This window comes from Hyalella azteca, unplaced genomic scaffold, assembly GCF_000764305.2.
Source record: "Hyalella azteca isolate HAZT.00-mixed unplaced genomic scaffold, Hazt_2.0.2 contig10335, whole genome shotgun sequence".
Classification (NCBI taxonomy): Eukaryota; Metazoa; Arthropoda; class Malacostraca; order Amphipoda; family Hyalellidae; genus Hyalella; species Hyalella azteca.
The window spans coordinates 571,618-593,903 of record NW_025940379.1 but is presented as its reverse complement, the minus strand read 5'-3'; the positions used below and the strand labels follow the sequence as shown (position 1 = coordinate 593,903).

The window sequence follows — 22,286 nt, the reverse complement described above, 5'->3', positions numbered from 1 at the left end:
ACGACACCATTTCACAAATGAGCTAAAGACACGTGAGCTATGTTCATGAAAAATACGTTAATTTAATTACTCACCTTGCAATGACTCCGACTTCTGAACTAACTTTACTTTTACACTTAACACACTGAATATTAACACACACTTCCTAAGTTAGAGAGCTTACGCGAGATGTTGTCCGCTCGAAATCAGAAGGCAAATGGACCGCCACAGTTTTAAGAAGCTATAAGGGAAGGGAGGCGTCGGCTGTTGCCACGGCGGAAGTGAGATTTCTCTGAACTATTCTTACGATTATTTTCTACTTATTAATACGATAAGTGAAAGTAATGTAATAAAAGTACTGTTAAGAGTATTAATATTAATGTTAGTATGAGAAACATAAAAATTAGTTCTACGTAGCGAGATATGATTTCCATAAAATTAGTTCCATGTAGCGTCATTGTAGCGAGGTATGATATGCGTAATTTAGTTTTATGTAGCGAGATCCGCTACATCACTCCCCACCTTTGGAAGAGGCTAGGAAGAAAAGCAAAAATTAGCAAAGATTAGCTAGAGGCCAAGGATGAAAGCAATTCGTACTCTTTACAGTGCGAAGCATTTGTACTCCTCATGGCGTGATGTGTTTTTGATGTCAATTGGTAAATAAATTGATTAATTATATCTAGCAGGGCGACGAATTTGTCTTCCCCGTCTGGTCGCTGAGTCGGAAGACTTGATTATGGCCTTTTGATCAGGAAATGATACGCGTGTACGGAACGCAGCGGAGGGGCGCGGCCCGTGGGTTCTGCAGTACACCAGTGCTTGTCTCATCTGGAATTGGTGCCACGGACGCTGTTCGATTTATTGGCACTGGATTTGAAGGATTGTTGACTGTGATATGGATTGGCACGCGTTTTGGGGTGTTGTGAGCATTTGAGAGAACATCGTTCTGCAAGTGAGCGGCCTTGAGTCTATCGATGGTTACGGTATCCGTTCTGTTTGGGAATTGAACATGATAATATTTGTTAGTTCTTTTCAAGACTTTAAATGGTCCTGAATAATTCGGGGTTGATCCAGTTCTGGCATAGTTGCGCACAAAAACGTATTCGCAGGTTAACAGATTTGGATCGACGTGCGAAGCGGATGAGGGTGGGCGTGTTTTTATCGGTCCAACTGACTGCATGAATGTTTGAAGACGCTCTGTGTAGGATGAGGGATCGAGGAAGAGTTGCTGGATCTTGAAAAGAAGATTAATTAGTAAGCGCAGAGGTGTGCCGTACACAATATCTGACATGCTGGGCTGGCCGTCATCGCGAATCGCTGTGCGCAGCGAGAGCAATATCAAAGGTAGTTTGTCAACCCTGTGGTGCGGATCGGCAGAGGCTCTTAAGGCATCCTTTAGTCGTCTGTGAAATCTTTCAATATGACCATTGCTTTTAGGATGATATGCAGTTGTAGTTATCCGCAAGCATCCGAGTGTCTGTATGAGGCTTTGCATTATGCTGCTCTCAAATTGGGCTCCTCTATCTGAGCTGATAGATTCTGGAACACCAAAGCGAGCGATCCAATTGTACAAAATAGCATTTTTGACAGTTTCAGCGGTGATGTTTGCCAATGGTATAGCTTCTGTCCATCTCGAGTAGCGGTCGATCATGGTAAGAAGCTAGGTGCAACCCTTTTTGTAAGGGAGCGGGCCTACGAGATCCACATGTAATTGATCGAACTGGAGCGCAGCCGTGCACCACCAATTTTGTGCACCAATAAGCCCTGAATCGAACGCCTTGGATGTCTCCGGACATCCATCAATTAGCCGTTAACCAGTCGGCTTTGTCCTCCTCCGGCCTTGCATAGAACCTGCCGTGCACCACCAGGCCGCGGATCGAATATGACTTCCGGGCATCGTTAAATTACGTAATTTTACGACGTTCACCGCATCTGAGGTTAGGTTTCAGATAGCATAGATCTGTTAACATACATAACATAACATAGTGATGTCGGCTCTGAAGTGTAGGCCTGATGTGGCCTGTCGCCGATTCTTTTCCATTTCGTGCCTTGTTCATAGATCTAAACTCGTGTCATTTGACCGGATCTTTTCATGACTGGCGATNAGTCTATTTGCAGAGTGCTTATCGATGTTAATATATCTGAACAATTTAGTGCTTGCGGTGCTCTGAGCTGCTGCTGCTGCTGATGGCTTGAAGCTATGTAGGGAGGAGCGGTTGGATCGAGTTTTTGACTGTTTGCGTTAGATTCGTTGCCTATCGCTACGTGGATCTTGTCCGCGGTATCGGCCAGATAGTCTAATGACTGGTCAGTCATATGTGCGATTATAGCGCGCATGAATGAAGGGATACGCTCTAGGAATATTGACCTAAGCAAGGGAGAATCTTTGTCTTGCGACGTGCCTGCTACATTGCGGAGGTGACGCAGATACTCGGAGGGAGTTCTATCGCCCATTGGCGTGTGGTTAAGGAGGGATTTTATCCTCGTGCTCTCCGGCACGTCGGTTAATTTGATCAAATTGTCTCGCAGCAACTCAAATTTACCATCTACGTTAGGCTCATCTACCATCAAGTTAGTTAGGTCGGCTTGTAGGTTGGGAGGGAGCGCTGAAAGTACTAGATAGCATTTCTGATCTACGTCAGTAACGGATTACGCATTGAACGCATAGCTACACAGCTTTATCCATTGAGCTACGGATGTTGGGGTGAATGGTGGCAAGCTGACATTATTCAAGTGAGTGGAGGTTGTTTTAACGATACTAGCGGTATCTACAGCTGGGCTAGCCATTTTTGCTATTCTAACGCTTGTGTTATGAGATTCAATACTGATTCAGTTAATCCTTTTCAACCATGCTCTCACTCTTTTGTCTTTTGAAGGTCCGTTGCTGCGTTTAGTTTGTAGTTCGACGTCATTGCCCCCTTGGATGCCAAGGAGCCTCTTGAATTCATTGATGATCTTGAGATGAAGTTGCTCTATTGAAATACCTTGAGACAGTTCGAAATAAATTTTCAAGTTTTCAAATTTAATATTTTTTAGTTAACTCTTACTTTGTGTGATTTTTATTGGAATTGATCAATTAGAAAAAAGACAAGAATTTCAACAATCGTTGGTCGGTTAATGATAAGCACTTCTGCATGATAACGATGCTGGTGGGTTCCTAGCTCCACCACAGTGAGAGCGACGGTCTTGTGAGTTGTGAGTTTGTCTCAAGAGGTACCTCTGCCATCCAGAATGAAGGTGGCATGTGAGACGGTTTCGATGTTGTGGTTGTTAGTCCAATTACTGCAATGTAGTCCAAATTATGAAGAAGCCTATAACCTTCTTTGAAGCAAAATTTATAGATTACACCGGCCTATTTTAGAACTCTTTTTTTTTTGTAGTGGGTATATAGTCTGGTGTTTGACGTTAACATGGGATTCACGGAGCCTCATTAATTCATGGATAATCTTGTGATGAAGTTCCTAGATTTTAACACTTTGAAAAGAATAGATGTTTTTTTCTGATGAATACATCTGGTGCTTCATTACTTTTTACTAAGAGGCTAAGAGCTTTCAGAGGCAGGAGGCTTACCTGGCTCAGAGTCAGAGCTACACTCTACACAGGGAAATGACAGAAAAAATTAAACAGCTCTTTCTACTTCAAATCTTGAGACAAATAAAGAAGCAAATACAAAAAATACCTAGAGTCCTAGATTGTATAACCCTCCAAAAACTCTTATCGTGAGAAGACCACTTTTGAAGCGTTGTACAACAGCGCCATAAGGCAATCTAGAAGGACCTGAACTCTGGAAGTTTTAGTTTAGGCATATATGGAGGCTCTCGCCTGGGCACTCGATCCTCCGTGACCGTGGGCGTGAGGTGTGAGGGTAACCATTCTATGCGGCCTGGGCCTTGCTGCCCGTAGTGGTAGATTGAGCTATTGATTGAGTGAGCTATTATACCTCATGAATAACTTGAAATGAATGAGTTGGAAATACACCCTGACCTGCTGTTTGATATTTTAAATTATTCTCATCATCTCATGCATGCATGTCATTTGATCAGTTATGACTATTATGAGTAAGAATATTTTCCAACATGATACTGTGATTACTGTCTGCCTTGAGGTGTAAATTTTTCTAAAAATTTATACAGAAGTTAGAAGAAATGTCAATATTTGTACTATCAATAGAATTTGTAGGTAAAGTAGCCTAAGTAGGTAGGTAGGGCACATGTGAAAAAATCTGTGGAGGTATTTAGATAGAACATGGTAGGTGACTATCAAAATCATAATACTTTTTGCAGCTAAAAACATATCAGTGTCAATAATGGTTGCAGTTAGAATAGAGTGCATGATGAAAGTGTGCTTGAATCTTCTGCACAATCAATTAATCTTTTCTGAAGGCTTCAACATTCCACCCCCTAAGATATCTTCTACACTAATGTTCCTTGTTTAAATATTCTTGCATATATTTTAAAACACTACACATGACCTTATCATATATAAGTTACCAATATTATCAGTCTGCTTATATTGCAAGTTCATTTTATTCATTTTTTAGATTGTTGCACTGATGATGGAGATGGACTTCAAAACTTTTTCAATATCAATATGGTGAATTTTCTCGATGTTTTCTTTGCTTTTAAATTCCTTGTGTCATTATCATGATCAAATTTATGTAAACATGCTCTAACTTGTCAATTTTGGTTGATTCATAGTTGGTAAAACAAACTTTATTTATAAAAATTTTCTTACATAACATTACTTGATGTCATTTGATATGTGGTTCAGAAAAATAGCATTTTATTAAATTGATTACCGTATTCCTAGCTATTCTCTTTGTTCACATATTTCAATTACGGTGATTTGAATTGACAAATAAATACATAATTAATGTTTATATTTCAGTTGACCTTATAGAACGCACATGGTTTTAAACTAATTTTTTCCTTTATTTTGTCATAAAATTGTTTGATGTCAAGCAACTTAGGGTTACCCATGGAAGGAGAATTACATGGAAATGAAGGCAACAATAATATGATGGAAGGGCGGCCTATGGCTCCAGCAGCAGAGAATGTTGAACTGCAATTGCGTGATAGCGGTCGTGAAGGTATGCGTTAACGTGTTGAGAGCTTTGCTCATTTCACGGAGCGACTCAGCAGCTACCTGACTTTGGGTCACATTGTGCTTCAAGTCTATTTGCAGAGTATTTATCGATGTTATTATATCTGAACAAGGTAGTGCTTGCGGTGCTCTAAGCTGCTGCTGCTGCTGCTGCTGATGGCACGGAGCGACTCAGCAGCTACCTGACTTTGGGTCACATTGTGCTTTAAGTCTATTTGCAGAGCATTTATCGATGTTATTATATCTGAACAAGGTCGTGCTTGCGGTGCTCTAAGCTGCTGCTGCTGATGGCTNAGCCGTATCGGCCAGACAGTCTAATGACTGGTCAGTCATATGTGCGATTATAGCGCGCATGAATGAAGGGATACGCTGTAGGAATATTGACCTAAGCAAGGGAGAATCTTTGTCTTGCGACGTGCCTGCTACATTGCGGAGGTGACGCAGATATTCGGAGGGAGTTCTATCGCCCATTGGCGTGTGATTGAGGAGGTACTTAATCCTCGTGCTCTCCGGCACGTCGGTTAATTTGATCAAATTGTCTCGCAGCAACTCAAATTTACCATCTACGTTAGGCTCATCTACCATCAAGTTTGTGAGGTCGGCTTGTAGGTTGGGAGGGAGCGCTGAAAGTACTAGATAGCATTTCTGATCTACGTCAGTAACGGAATACGCATTGAACGCATAGCTACACAGCTTTATCCATTGAGCTACGGATGTTGGGGTGAATGGTGGCAAGCTGACATTATTCAAGTGAGTGGAGGATGTTTTAACGATACTAGCGGTATCTACAGCTGGGCTAGCATTTTTGCTATTCTAACACTTGTGTTACGAGATTCCACTGATGCAGTTAATCCTTTCACTAAAATGCGCAGATTAGACCCGATTATTTTAGACACAGTATGATTAGACACAGTATAGGGTTAGACACAGTATAGGGTTAGACACAGTATAGGGTTAGACACAGTATTGGCAATAGCTGTAAGAGAAAGGTTTAAAACATGGAAATCTGAGGCTATGCAAGTTTATGTCCAACCAATTTCGTCCGCCATCAAAGCATGCAAGAAACCTATGAGAGCTAGAGTTAGCTTGAATAATTTGAATAAGAATTTTATTCGTCAATGTTTTGTGAATTTGAATAAGGTTGAGCTATTAATTCAATGAGCAAAGGTGATAGGCTAGCAATGGGGAAATATTCTCACAAATTAGGTGGCTAAAAATGGGTTGAAATAAGGCGAGATCACCAAAATATAATGGGATGATATTGGGTTAATAAAAATAGCGATGGGGGTTACTGAAGATAGCGATGGGGGTTACTGTAAATAGCGATGGGGTCACCAAAAATATGTGGGGGTTTTATTTACCACTCCACATTAATGGTGATATTGAATTCATCATTTATATTAGTTTGTTATTTATGTGTGCTATATTCTTAAGTCAATAACTCCAATCAGAAACTTGAATGGCCTAGCTAGTTAACTTGAATCATTCGCCATGGGACAGATAGAAACATAGGGATAAGCAGGACGAATTTGGTTGGGAGAAATGAACACACAATTAATTGATGAGTTTTATTTATTTGGCATAGCTCACGTGACCTGTTCGGTGATGTGGTGATGAAGACGATGTGCTCGGCTTGGTGATCTGCTCGTGGTTGCGTGGCGAATTCCGGTGCGCAGCAAGAGTTCACTGAGTTGGTCAACTGACTAAGTTCACAGCAAGAATTCACTGAGTTGGTTAACAGATTAAGTTCACAGCGAGAATTCACTGAGTTGGTTGACTGATTAAGTTCACAGCGAGAATTCACTGAGTTGGTTAACTGATTAAGTTCACAGCAAGAATTCACTGNTAACGCTTGTGTTATGAGATTCAATACTTATTCAGTTAATCCTTTCACTAAAATGCGCACAGATTAGACACGATTATTTTGGACACAGTATGATTAGGCACAGTATAGGGTTAGACACAGTATAGGGTTAGACACAGTATAGGGTTAGACACAGTATAGGGTTAGACACAGTATAGGGTTAGACACAGTATAGGGTTAGACACAGTATTGGGTTAGACACAGTATTGGCGATAGCTGTAAGAGAAAGGTTTAGAACATGGAAATCTGAGGCTATGCAAGTTTATGTCCAACCAATTTCGTCCGCCATTAAAGCATGCAAGAAACCTATGAGAGCGAGGGGGGTTACTGAAAATAACGAGGGGGGTTACTTGAAATAGCGATGGGGGTTACTATAAATAGCGATGGGGGTTACTATAAATAGCGATGGGGTCACCAAAAATATGTGGGGGTTATCTTTTACCACTCCACATTAAATTATTTAACTCCTATCAGAGAATTAACCGGCCTAGCTAGTTAACCTGAATTGTTCACCCAGGCACGGACAGAAACATAAAGATTGGCAGGACGAATTTGGTTGGGAGTAATGAACACACAAAAATTGTTAGGTTATTTATTAGCTCAGCTCACGTGACCTGCTCGTTTTGATGCAGGAGGTTGATGTGCGTCAACGGGCCACCGTTGTTGGGTTGTAGCGTCGATGTACACGTGGTTGAGTGGCGAGACGTTGGCGAGCTTATTCGATGCACATGGTGAGGCTGACGAAGTTAACTGAGCGTGCACGTAAAAAGCTCACAGAGTGTCTCTAGCGAAAGTTCTCTAACAGTGAAACGTGGTAAAGGGAACAGTGAAAATTCACTGACTATCCGAATGAGAGTAAATTGCGTATATCACACTTCACAGCAAAGTTCACTGAATATTCACGGATGAGCGTCGGTATATTGAGTTGTCAATTGAGTATATCACACTTCACAGCAAAGTTCACTGAATATCCATGGATGAGCGTCGGTAGATTGAGTTGGCTTGGGGCGCGGCAAGATCCAAGATGGCGGCGTGCGCGTCGGCAAGATCCAAGATGGCGGCGTCCGAGTTGGCGGGAAAGGCGGCTTGAGACGCCGATAGAGGTGATGGCCGAGACAGTTGAAGTTGCTGACAGCGATGGCCTTAGATTCGGGAGATTGCGCGTGATCTTGATTTTATGCGTTGCAGGAAACAGATCATGTGGAGCTGCGAAAAATAAGGCCTTTGTTAATACGCTATTCACATTTTACGACACCATGTCACGAATGAGCTAAAGCCACGTGAGCTATTTATGGCATGAAAACACGCTAATTTTAATACATTAATTTAATTCATCAACCTGCAATGCCTCTGACTTCTGAACTAACTTTACTCTTATACTTAACACATTGAATGAAAGCTATTCTACAGCAGAATAATTTCTAAGTTACGGAGCTTACATGGGAGATGTTGACGACTCAAAGTCAGGAGGCAAATAGAACGAGAGGCTATAAAAGAACCAGTGAGCAAGGGGCTGGAGATGTTGCCATCGACTGAGCTGCTTTCTCCGAAACNACAGCAGAGACGTTGTGTCGGGTGACCTTGGCACGCTGACAAGCAGGACAACATTTTGTCCACAGTTTGATGTCGGAGTTTATGCGAGGCCAAATAAAGCGAGCTCGCACTTGCTTTAGCGAGGATCGCGCTCCGGGATGAGATACATTGTGAATTTGCTCGAAGATTTTGCGGCGCATGCTTGCGGGGACGTACGGTTTTGCAGTTTTACCATCGAATTCGCATACTATGCCATCTCGACGAACTAGGGTTAGGCATGTTGTAGTCTTGCCTGTTAGTATAGCTTGGAGTTCTTCGTCCTTTTCTTGTTCGAGCGCCAGGTTAGCTTCATCTTCATGAACGAAGAGTGCGGAAATGAAGAGCTGGTCGTCGGTTGCAGAAACAGGATCTTCTGGCAGACTGCGTGATAGAGCATCGGCGACTACGTTGCTGTCGCCGGAGATGTGACTGATTCGCGAGGTGAAGGAGCTGATGAATTGCAGTTGACGAACTTCTCTCGGGTTATCCCTCTGCGAAGGGTTCTTGACTGCACCGATTAGTGGTTTGTGATCAGTAAGTATGAAGAAGTTGACACCTTGTATCAAATATTTGAATTGCTTTAATGCAAGATAAATTGCAAGGAGTTCTTTGCCGAAGACTGAGTAATTTCTCTGAGCTGAGGTGAGAGAACGACTGAAGAAAGAAATAGGTTTTGTAATTCCGTTGACTGTTTGTTGGAGTACTGCTGCTACAGCCGTGTTGGAAGCGTCGCAGGCGATACACATTTCAGTGCTGGGAGCTGGGTGCGACAACATCGTTGCTTCAGCCAGTAAACTCTTGGAACGCTCGAATGCTTCGATTTCTGCAGATGTCCAGGACAGAGTTGGGTTTTTTTTGGTGCTTGCAATGCCTGCTAACTTGGCATAAAGAGGAGCAAGCGTTGACGCGGCGCGTTTTAAGAAACGCCTGTAGAAATTTAGCATACCTAAGAAACGCCGAAGGCCCTTGGCCTTCTCAGGACGCTGAAAATCCTGGATTGCCTTCACTTTCTCTGGCAAGGGAGTGATTCCTTCGCTTGTTATACGATGTCCCAGGAAGTCGAGTTGCGACGCGCCTAGTTCGCACTTCAGCGGGTTGATCTTCAGACCGTGGTGAGTGAGACGCGTGAACAAGGCACGCATATCTTCTAAATGCTGTTCATCGTCGTCTGATGCTATCAGGATGTCGTCGATGTAGTTGAAGAAGGTGACTGGACGAGAACTTCCATCTTTTGAATTCGCATGTAGGTCGCGAAGAGCTTCATCCAGGAATCTTTGAAATGTTTGACTGTTTATTTGGCATAGCTCACGTGACCTGTTCGATGATGTGTCGATGAAGATGATGTGCTTGGCTTAGTGATGTGCTCGTGGTTGCGTGGCGAATTCAGACACCGTGGTGAAGTCATCCGGGCACGATATTGAGAGTCGCAGTGACACTGAACTGCTAGACTGATTGTTCTAGAGATACGTTCACTGAATATCAGGCAGTTCGCTGATCACGAGATCACTGATTAAGGTTGATTGAGTAATTCACTGATTAAGGTTGGTTAAGTAGTTCACTGATTAAGGTTGATTAAGTAGTTCACTGATTAAGGTTGATTAAGTAGTTCACTGATTAAGGTTGATTAAGTAGTTCACTGATTATCCATGGATGAGCGTCGGCGGGATCCAAGATGGCGGCGTGCGCGTCGGCAGGATCCAAGATGGCGGCGCCCGAGTTGGCGGGAAGACAAGCAACTGACGCCGATGTCGAAGACTCGAGGCTGGCCTATGTGCTGGCCGGAATAATCGGATTTACTGGCGGGAGATTTCGCTTGATCTTGATTTTATGCGTTGCAGGAAACAGATGATGTAGTGCTGCGAAAAATAAGGCCTTTGTTAATACGCTATTCACATTTCACGACAACATCTCAAAAATGAGCTAAAGCCACGTGAGCTATTTATGAAAACACGCTAATTTTAATACATTAATTTAATTCATATGATGATGTTATAATTATTTAATATGATTTAAAATGTACGACTTTAATGTGTATTGTGAGTGTTAATATTAATGTTAGTATAAGAAACATAAAAATTAGTTATATTATGTTAGTATGAAAAATATAAGAATTAGTGATATGTTATGCATAACATTAGTGCTATGTAGCGAGATCCGCTACACAGTGGCAAGATCGAAGAAAATAGAGACGTTATGCAAGGTCTTATGTTTCTTGTTAACGTTTATCTTTGGCTGGCAAAAATGCCTGCTATAACATAACATAACATAGTGATGTCGGCGCTGAAGTGTAGGCCTGATGTGGCCTGTCGCCGATTCTTTTCCTTTTCGTGCCTTGTTCATAGATCTAAACTCGTGTCATTTGACCGAATCTTTTCATGACTGACGATAGTTTGAAGTAGCTACTAGACTTCCACCGGGTTCGATAAGGAGCTAGGCATTTCAAATCTGAACATATATTTTTCCATAGCTTTATCTAGTCTGTTCTTGAGCGCGTTCATACTTGGAGCGCCAACGATATCTTTCATCCCAAATAACATTTTCAGTGCTGTATGAGTTACTCTCTATACCGATATGGCGAGTCATTCTGCTTAGGCGAGTCATTCTGCTTAGGTCATGCGTTAAGCCTATCGAATCACGCTTTGTTAATCATATTAACATTTATTTTTATCTGCACATATTTGCAGGTTATCATCGATTCTGTATATAATATATGTTGTTTAAATTCGTCTGAAATATATTTTTGACTGTAATTTCTTTTCTCATTTGAGTTTTTGAGGCTTATACGAGTTGAAATACATCATAAAAAAAGTAGAAAAAATATGACTTACGTTCAGCTCGTGACAGCCATCAAACAAGAAACGCCTGTTGCCTAACTTGCCATAAATTCATTGGTTTGAAACGATTCGTGTAAAATTCGCAAATTTTTAAAGTGTAGTTTATAGAATGAGAATCCATTTGCTTATCAATAGAAATATTGATTAGGTAATGAACGCAGAAAATTCAGATCGTGGCGACATTTCGGAGCTATTTTTACACAGTACGGCTTTTAGTGCAGAACATTTTACGAACACATGGCAACCCGTGAGGGTGCAATTTCTAGCGATTTCAAGAAAATACAAATAGTAATGCTCCATATAACGATTAGGAAACCAATAAAAAAATTGCAGTAAGGCGATTGAAATAAAATGATGAGTTTTTGTGCACAGTCTAGAATGAACATGGCAATAAGTATTTTTGAAGTAGGCCTTGATTAAGAGCGTGCATCATCACGGTCAGCCGCCACATACATGAGTTGTCTCCTATGGCATTCCTTCACAAAGTCTGTTGGGTAAAGCTCTCTTCGTAAACATGACAGCAGTCTGAAATTTAATCGGCTATTCCAGTCATTCATTTTCAAATCATGTTCATAAAAATAATGTAAGTAAATTTTGTATAACAATTTATCGCTTTATTTATTTTATATTATAAACACGCTCGTTTCTCTAGCACCGCAGCGTCGTCCAGCGACAGGAATTTAGTTTATGTAGGAATTTGAAAGCAAAAACAATAACACAAAAATTCACCATATCTTTATAAGAGAAAACGTTTCGGAGTCCAGCTCCGTCGTCAATTCACAAAATTCAGTTCAGGGGAAGTTCAGTCCTAGAAACAAATACAATCAATTAAGAAGGTGAAAGGCACTGATAGGTTTCAATACGGAGAATAAATAAATAAGACATGAAATTATTGCAATTAAACGGCCTATATATTTACTATTTCAAGAGGAACGGAGCTAAAAGCAGCATTTAGACCAGGCTTCGGTTTGAATATATATAGGGATTCTAAAATGCGTAGATCAGTAACACCGGATGCGGAAGCTATAGAATTTTAAAATCACTATCGGATACAGAGGTGTTGCACTGCTCGGCATGAACACGTACAGCAGAATGAGGTGGATGTGCAAGTAGGATCCCCGTTCTATAACTCCTGCTCAGCCAGCCTAGTATAGAAATTGCGTGACGTCACACCGACGTACGCTGATGCGCTCTGCGCACAACTATATCTGTTAGCTAGTGACGATCGCATATGAATAGGTAGGGTATCCTTGAATCTGAAAAAAACGAGCCGATTCTAAAATTGTTAACTAGCAACACATGAAGATTTACTTCCGAAAGATATTTAGCAAATAATATTTTTAATTCCTTTGACATAGTCTCAGATGCGGGGCCAAAGTGAGGAAAAGAATAGTCAACAACTTTCCTATTTTCACACTTGGCAACAACTGCAGCACATTGCTTGGACATGAACTTTTTAATTTGGGTAAGCACCAGGTGCGATGGAAAGCCATTTTGCGAAAAGATATTGCGCAACAATTCAAATTCAGAGTGCATGGTTAGAAAAGTAGAGAAAATGCGAAAGCCGCGGCTTATCAATGTTTGGATCCCAATTAATTTGAAACGAAAGGAACAAAAGCTAAAAAAGCTGGTGCTTAAGCCGGTAAAGGTCGATTTTCTAAAAACAGAAGTTTGGAAACGGCCATCAGATTTGGTAACTTTGCAATCAAGGAAAGACAAGTTATTATTTGATTCAAGCTCCATGGTGAATTTGATACACTTATGTTGGAGATTAAGATAGTCAAAGAAAAGGCCCACATAAGATGGATGCTTAAAAATAAAAAAGGTTCATCAACATATCGGTTATAGAAAACTGGCTTAAAATCCAGAAGACAATTGGCCAACCATGTAGCCTCGTGAAAACACATGAATATATTGGCAAAGGTAGGGCCGAGTGGAAGCCCCATGCCCAAACTGTCAATTTGTCTGCAAAACTTGCCAGCAAATACAAAAATTTAGTTTAGCACAGATAATTCAAGAAGAGATTTGAAAAACTTGCGGTTAAAACCCATGACAAGGTCATTGACATCTTTAAAAAATGAATTAAGACATATATTCATTGTTTAAAGATGTCAACGACCTTGTCATGGGTTGGTGGTGGAAAGATCAATGACCCTGGGGGTGGTGGAAAGATCTGGGGGCGGAAGAAGGGTGGTGAAGAGATCTGGGTGAGGAAGAAGCGGGTAGAGGGGCGGCAGTCGGAAGTTCGAACGTTTGACGATTTTTTACACAACACATGCAGCACACGGCTCCCAGCGATGGGTTTCTCCACCCAGATCTGTTTTTTTAACCTCTCCTGGGTTTCTAGTGTAAATTTTTTAAAATATTAAAAACTGGCTTATTGTGTTTTCTTTCGCTATGTGAATATTATATGTCTGTGACAGGGTGCTTGGAATTCACTGGGGAGCCATGAGGGCCCAGCCTGCAAACAAAAGTTTGGGAAACACTGGGCTAAACCTAGCCTGTCACCGATTCTAGAAATCAAAGATCTGTTGCAGCTTGCTTGCTGGGGTTTCGAACCCGCAAATCAACCTTCAAATCATGGTACTGTGAACCGTAACCACTGGGCCATTCTGCTTTTTAGAATATTTACACAAATGAATTAAACATGGTGAGCTACTTGATTTGCAAAAGAAAACCTACATGTAGTTGCATCGAACCAATATGACGGAGTAATGCCTCATAGCCAGTCCAGCAACTCGCGAACTGACCGTGTCGGTTACTTCGGTCAAGTCGACAGCGTCAGACCAAAACTCGACGCTAAATTCTTCTTTTCAAGATGACTTTATAAGGCAGTGGTACGTTAGTTACAATTTGAGACGGATCTGTTTCCGTCGAGAGCGTGACGCCCTCCGGCGGCTCTATGGTGAAGCGCTGCAAGATGGCCGTCGAGAAGAGGTAGAGCTCCATGCGAGCCAGAGACTCCCCGAGACACTGGCGCCGTCCTGAGATAAATCAACCAGACAGCCCGTGTAACAGCAAAGCATGTTAGGAACTTTTTTGACCGAATTAATGTATAGAATGTTAATAATGAACTAACAATATTGGAAAATAAATTTGACTTAGAACTAAATCAGCTACCGATTGAGAAAGGCAGAAATCCTTCTTTTTTCCCGTCCAGTTTCCCTTCGTCGTCGAGGAAGTGTTCCGGATAGAACTTGTCAGGATGCTTCCAATAAGCCGGATCACGATGGCACATTTCGGCACAAGCGAGAACCACCGTGCCCTGCCACGTGAATTATTATGTCGACCATCATTCTTCTCTTCGCATTTATTTTATTGCTTTATAGCACTAATGTTATAATCAACCGCATTCCTCGATTTGTGAACTTCAAACAAAAGCATTAGCGTACTGATATCCAGGCGATGAATAATAATATTTGGGGAATTCTACTAAATTTACCTTGGGTATGTCATAACCTTCAAAAGTAACGCCCTCGGTAGTTGCGTGTAGTAAACTGATGGGTGCGAGTGAACTCACTCTCATGACCTCCAACAGCACGGCGTCAACGTACTGCAGTCTGCCGGAAGCATACAGATGTAATAAACTATTAGCGCTCATAAGATAAGTAAAATTATATAATGGTGCTTCCAAAAATAAATATTAGCCACGGAATGACTTGTTCATAAGTTTGTGCATGATGTGATAGTTTAATAGATTATATGTACTCACTACTGATATCAGAATGCCACGTCTTCTCAAACAAAGCGCAAAAAAAGTCTTTAGTATCGGTACTGAGAGCAAAGTTTCGTGTCCAAGGTTTGCATACAATTATAAACTCGGCTCCTGAAGACCATCCGTAATTAGAACTTCGAAACATTTCTACCGCCACTCACATTTTCTTGAAGTCCATCATTACATTAGAGGCTATCACTCGACTAGCTCCAAACTAGTTCTCCGCCTACAAAAGTACTATAGGTCTTGTTCTTATAATGATAGATAAATCAAAGTAGTAGTAGTAGTACTGTAGTGGTATAATGGTTTACCAGCGTTTCAGCTATCAAGCTATTTCGTACCGAAGGTCATAATATAACATCGCCAGCGAGGCGGAAGGTCTCAATTATTCATAAATCTCAAATTAATCGTCGCCCACAAGGGGTGGAAGGTCTCTGATGTTCAGCCCGCTGAAGCTGGCTGAAGCAGCGTTAGCATCTCAAAGAGACGAAGTGATAAAGAGGGACAGGTGAAAAGACGAGCACAGACACACGTCAGAACTCCCCCTTGAGGGGAATATATGTATATAAATCAAAACTACTTTGCATCAACCACAATAAAAAGCTCCTGAAGGTCCTTAATTCTCACTGATTTCTCTCGTTCAGTGATGGCAGACGGTCTTTAGGTACAACTTCGTCCAGACATTTGTGAACTTTAGCTTGAATCTGCAAAAAATATAACATCTTCATATATAGATAGATGTGAGTACACATGCTATGTATAGTATATATTTAATATATATATATATATATATCTTTATATCACTCCAATGGTGGAGGGCCATTCACTCAGTAAATTTCAGTTAATATCAATCATGATAACTTGCCAGTTATTCACTAAACATGTTACCGTCATAATCCTTAGTTTAATTATATAGAAAACTTTCCTAATGTCCTAAAACAATCATGCTGAACTCCCGGAGAATTGAAATGTAAGAATTAGAAACCAAATGGAGGAACCATGCCCGAGCCAATTACGTCAGCTTCAAATCCCAGCAAATATCTATTGGCACAGCTTTATTTTTCCGCTCTGTGTACTTAGGACGCTACGCGTACTTAATTGGAAAGAAAACTCCACCTCAGTGTTGATGGCCATGTAAAGTATCATCCATCGAAGAGTTGTTGTGGTAGTTTCTGAACCGGCAAAAAACATGTCCCCCATAAGGCTTTTGAAATCCAATTCTGCTGACAATAAACGAATGAAATAGTTTTATTGTTGTAATTGTTTCACAGAATACAGTTTCCATGAATGCCTGAGAAAATAGCGACTGATGAGTGTGCGCGAAAGAATATCGAAATACATTCGGTTGATTATTATGAATAGGATGCTGGTTAAGAGGTTGCATATGTATTTATGATGCCTTCATGGTTTGGAATTAAGTTAATTAATTTGTCATCGTATAAAAACAGAGATGTATTGAGACACAAGATTTTATAGTTCTATCCTCAGAAGAACAAAGTGCGTCGTTCCTCACTCATGTTTTTAGCAACCAGTCACATACAATCATTGGACATAGTTTACAAGCACAATTAACAATTAATATTTACAAAATCTAGCAATCAATCAAAGGTCCTGTATGCATTCGTATTATTCGAGTTTTAAAAACAATATAAGTTGAACCGCTACCGTCTTCCGGAGTTAGGTAGTCCGGGGCGTCTCTGTGGGCGCGCTCCAGCAGCAGCTGGTCGATGACGTCACGAGGGTTGTTGGGGTCAAGGGTCGCCATGTGATCGTCAATAACTTGCTGCGGAGCGAGGGAAAATCCCACGTTATCAATGAAAATTGTGTATTATAAATTTGTAACCGTAAATTTTTGGGAAATACATTAAAGAAAGGCAGACGAAACTAGGACTGTAGAGTATTTGTTGTAACTTTCCTCTCTGCGTGGCCATGATTACAAGTATCAACCATTTGATATGCCATCTGCTTGGGTAAGCATAGGTCTTAAGTTTCAGTGGTCTAACTTAATAATTTATCATCTAAATAGTAATTCGTACAAACCTTCAAAAGGTCGACATTGTATTTAACAACATCGTTTAGTGAGACACGTGATATGATTATTGATAACACTCACTTGGAACATCAAGTGGATTTCATCTCGATTCCTGTAGAGGATCTCAGCTTGCAAAACTTTATTCAATATGATGGAAGGCAGTAGTTTTGCCAGCCAAGGGAACACGTTGACAAGGAACATTGGACCCTGGCAAATGGCCAATTCTTCTTCAAACCTGGTACTACACCGCACCATCACCTCATCATTCAACCCGTAGCGCTTGCCTGGAATCAACCACATTTGTTTATAAAACACAATAACATATATCTAGATTGTGTTGCTGTATATTATGTATTAGATTATGTTATGTGTACTATGTTTTAAACTCAAAATTATATCATGTAGCTTTTTGTCTAAGACTATGACTGTGTCACTTCTCCGATTAAGACCATGACGGTGCTACAGCTATAACTGTTCTTCTCTCCAAACACGTCATTTCCCTTCCGAACGTTGTTCAAGTGAGGTAAGCACTGAATAGTCTTCCTAAACCGTATACAGTGTTCAATACATGTACGAAGGAAATTGTAAAATTATTTGGCGATACAAAAGATGATTTTGTTTCGTACTTTACAACAGTTGATTTCTGTTTATTGCGATATCGAAATTCGATTTCAATCCCAATTAATGATTCACATCGAATCTTGTAAGAAATGAGACTTGAGAGCCAAAATTGCCCATCGAATTAGCCCACATCGTGCAATATTAACAGCTTTCTTATTCTAATTGATCGATAATTTCCTGAATATTGATTTTACTTGCGAGCATTTGCCAGATGACGTTGACCACAGCACAGTTGATGGAGTGATCCATGACGGCCGGCTTGCCGACGCAGGTTTTATCCAAGTGATCCACCAGCATCTCGGCCTCTTGTTGAATGGAGTCCTCGAGAGCTGTTTTGCCCATGCCGAGATCACGCAAGTGGCGCAACATGAACAGCCGGTTCTCGGTCCACACTGAACCATGGCTGCTGACTAAACCTGAAACATAAACATTGACCGGTATGAGTTGAAAAGCTATCAATAGCACACAATATCAAAAATTTGGTTGACCTCTAAATTCTTCTTCACTGAATAGTTGAATTCAACAGCTCTATTTATAAATCTGATTAATTTTTAAAATAAAAAAACCCAGGTTTTTGTTTCGACGGAAAAAAACTGTTTTTTTTTAAGCAAAAATTGTTGGAAGAAAATTTTCATGAATGTAAATATTACGATGGATAGTTGGTTACATTGTATTCATATATCAGCTGCATGCATGATCATTATAGTGATCATGGCAGTAAGATCGTTGAAAGTGCCATATGTTCTATATCACATACTGCTCACTCTAACAAATTTATTCACATAATAATTTTGCCAAAACGAAAGTTCTAAAGTCCGGCAACATCTATCAAGAACATATTGTCAATAAAATCACTCTAGTTCAATTTGATCTGTAACGAATCCCAAAAAGCTACTCTATTTTAGATTAAACACAGTTAATTTACCAGCATTTTTGAAGTGGCTGAATAATTCAAAGGTAAAGAATGCAGGACGCCCTTGAATATCGGGATGGTTGAACGCCTTCTTGATGAGGTGGTAGTCGGTGACGACCACCATTCGATGAGAACCCCATTTCGTTCTGACGGGCGACATTTAAAACCATCAGCTACAATGGAGAAGTCATATCTTCATGGTTAGTTCCCGACATCGGTGGTGCCTTTAATGCTATTGCCGTTGAAATTGATCACTGAAGTCGTGAAGATCATAAGTGAGACTAACGATCTGCATTCATCTTATGTACAATCGTGCATGCGTCATGCTATCTGAGGATTAGGAGCACTTGGCTGCAAAATTAAGTAAAAGAATAGAGGGAAATTAAAGTTATTTTGTTTTTCAGTACATTGGAATTTTGGCCTCTTTTCATTGGATTTTTTTCATTAGATTGGCCTCTTTAAGCGGTTATCAAAAAATAGAACCCACGTGAAAATGGGTCCTCGCTTCTGCTTGAGGTTCTTCAGATGTTTGGTGATGTGAATTGAACGTGGCGGCAGCTCTCCTAAAATCGGCCATCCGAACGTTCCTGTTAGATGATTTAACGTGAATTACACCAATTGCTCTGCTTTTGTGAGTGACAACTGAATGATCATCGGATACTAATACTAACTTTGGATGATACGAACATAAAAATATTGAGGAGCCATTGCATTGCAGAAAATATTTATGGATTTCATCAATCAATTTCAAACATGGCTCTGTATGATCGTCGACTAATCTCTTAGTATGTACTGTAAAATTTTCTATAGTATTACTATTGGTTTTATAGGTGTGAGGATATTTCACTTACCTTGTGGCATCCGCGTCGGCTTCCTTGAAGAAATTGTCAGGAGAGCCAGAAGGGCAAGAAAAAGTATAATCTCCAGGAACATGTTGCTGAATGCGGACGTTCTTTACAGTTTTTATCAGCTGCTACTACCATTAGTACAGTATTACCTAATTCTATAGGAGAAAAGAGCGTATACACTGCTAGAAATGTTACATTAAATGATTAAATTATATTACGGTCTCTGAAATAACTTCGTAACAAACTTTTGCGTGCACAAGACACTAAGAAAAAGCACTAAGATAAAAATTTAAGCAGTCATAACATTACATAAGTAACACGGTGATGTCGGCGATGAAAAATTGACCTGATGTGGCCTGTCGCGGATTCTCCTACTTTTCGTGACTTGTCCACAAGAGATCTAAAAACAGGTCCTTTGACCGGATCTTTTCCGAACTGACGATAGTTTGAAATAGGCAAATAATAATTATAATATTAATAGCGGTTTCAGCGTTTATTAGGCCGTAGGCCTGTCGCCGATTCTTAACATCGCAGAACATACACAGCATTTTGAGGCCTCGAACTCGCAACGCACTGCTACAATTCTGCTGTGCTTAACCGCCCGGCCTCCTTGCCGATTCTGACCAGAAACTGGCGCACAGAGCTGGGATCGAACCCGCGCCTCTCTACTCTCTAGTGCGTCAATCTTGGTACTCTGAACTTTAACCACTGGGCCACCTTGCCACATCACACAAATAGCTACTAGACCTCCACCGGGTTCGATATGGTCCTAGGCATTTCAAGTCTAAACATATATTATATTTCTCCATAGCTCTACCTAGTCTGTTCTTCAACGCATTTATACTTGGAGCGTCAACGATGTAATGGAGGAGGCTGTTCCACAGGTCGGTGATTCGAAGCGAGAAGAAATTTTGTCGCATGGAGAAGTTACAACGCAGTTTTTTTAGCTTATAGCCGTGGCCCCTGGTGTAGGTTCTTGTCTCAAATTCTAGTAATCCTTACGGGACCTTGTATAAACCATGAGTATACTCTTCACTTGTAAACCCTAGATCTAGAATATTTGGAGTTTGCTTAATAAATGAAAATCCATCTCTTTTTATTGATGATAATTAATAAATTAAAATTCATCTCCGTTTGATTAAATAAAATCCGTCTAAATCAAAAATCCGTCTCTTAATCTAAAAAATGCTTGAATCGATCTGTTTAATTTTGAAGACTTAGTCAATACAATATAGACATTTCAGGTCATGTATAGCATGGCTTATCGCTCAAAATGAAAACTAGCCATCAGGAAGCAGAAAAAAGTTCATCCTAAGCATTTGCGTGAGATGCACGTAGTATCGATTTGGGCAGTGGACTCCGATTTTTGATGTGTTATTTAAGCCAGTACAACACAAAGCAACGATGGCATTAGCTTCCTCTCGTCAGTAAATAGAAACAACGCTCGTGATGAGGATCGACAAGTGGAGCTACGGATTTATAACAGTAGAGCCCACATGCATATTCCAAGAGCAAAAATAACACTGACTTGGATCCGTCTGATGTTATAGTTCCTTGAGATATTTCAACGTTGACTCGAACCATGGACTCTGCATCGCCGATTGGAACCATAATTTTTCATTGGAAATATTTGGCAACATCTTTTTTCCTTCTCACTCCTTCCTTACAGGTTCTCACTTCTTCCTTACAGGACGCCGATGGACGACTACGGCTGAAGCTTTGCGCACTTGCTCTTGTTGTTCGAGTCAAGGTCGACGTCTACAAGGCGACGCAAATTTTCCTGCTACGCCTGCATCTTGGTGGCAGTCTACAAGCTAGGCCACGCCAACCTTCCAGCCACGCCTACATCACACATTAATAAACATTCATTTTATAACCGTATCACCCTGACAGTCCATAGAAGATTTTTACTGGCCCAATACTATAATTGCGATTAATTTAATGCACGCAAATTATGGTCAATGCTCAGACGAAAAGTTCCATGAAATTTGATTCCATTAGCGACTGGCCTTGAAGCCTTATCTCGTGCTAACTCATATTTGTAACTGACAACATTGTCCGCATCTTCCCACACCTTCCTTGCCGCACCAAAGACATGTTACTAAGAAAATTTGCAGCGATATTGATTCTTTCCGTAATATATGTTTTTGTATATAATCTGTCAATTCAGTTTCTATCCCCACGTTTCTATCCCCGCAAAGAATAAATAAGCATATACATGCGCATTTCTTTTCTGAGTTTAGGGGAAAATGGAAGTGAAAGAAGCGTTAACCGACATTTAATCAAATAAGAACTCGTCTTACAAACAAGAACTTCAGTATTCTATCTTGTAGGTGGACGTAATATTCTATCGTATCCCTCAGATGCTCATCACAATAACGAGTACAGTAGTACTCCAATGATGTCTCGCTGCAGCCACAACAGGATGGTATCCGCAGCTGCAATTGATATACTGAGTTAAAAACCCTGTCACTTACTTGCCCCGGATAAAAGCAAAGAAAGCAATGCACAACATCTTCAAACACTACACTTATAACAACCTCAAAAGAGAAATAGATATTCAAGTGCCGGGCAGCTGCATGCTGCTGTCTCCAGTCTACAGGTCTCCACCGGTGCACTAGAGTTATCGAAGCATTCACCATCCTACATTGGTGAGAGTATATTCATAAGCATGAATTTCCTGAGATTCCTAATAATTGAAAGTGAAACAGGGAATTAACTTAGACTGATATTAGGTATAGTATAACCCTCGAAGGTGACGCGTCAGCGGTAGTTGCGTGCAGCGCACCGCGAGGAAAAAATGAG

The 22,286-nt window shown here is 40.7% G+C and overlaps 1 protein-coding gene across 5 annotated transcripts in view; it reads right to left on the bottom strand.

Annotated features, from left to right (window-relative positions):
- Positions 1-13,678: 13,678 nt before the first annotated feature.
- Positions 13,679-22,286, bottom strand: part of LOC108682364 (cytochrome P450 2L1) — a 38,091-nt gene continuing 29,483 nt past the window's right edge. For 2 of the 5 annotated variants that reach the window (XM_018171511.1, XM_018171510.1), the window contains 3 exons: positions 14,795-14,912; positions 14,473-14,617; positions 13,679-14,336 (listed from right to left, as the gene is read on the bottom strand). In XM_018171511.1, the coding sequence (XP_018027000.1) occupies positions 14,152-14,336; positions 14,473-14,617; positions 14,795-14,912 (448 nt within the window). In that variant the 3' untranslated portion in view covers positions 13,679-14,151. Of the gene's footprint in view, positions 14,337-14,472; positions 14,618-14,794; positions 14,913-15,694; positions 15,772-16,183; positions 16,288-16,732; positions 16,851-17,180; positions 17,384-17,914; positions 18,137-18,645; positions 18,780-19,120; positions 19,221-19,484; positions 19,659-22,286 lie in introns of those variants that run through there. The other 3 variants (XM_018171514.1, XM_047882403.1, XM_047882404.1) reach the window with 3 other exon arrangements.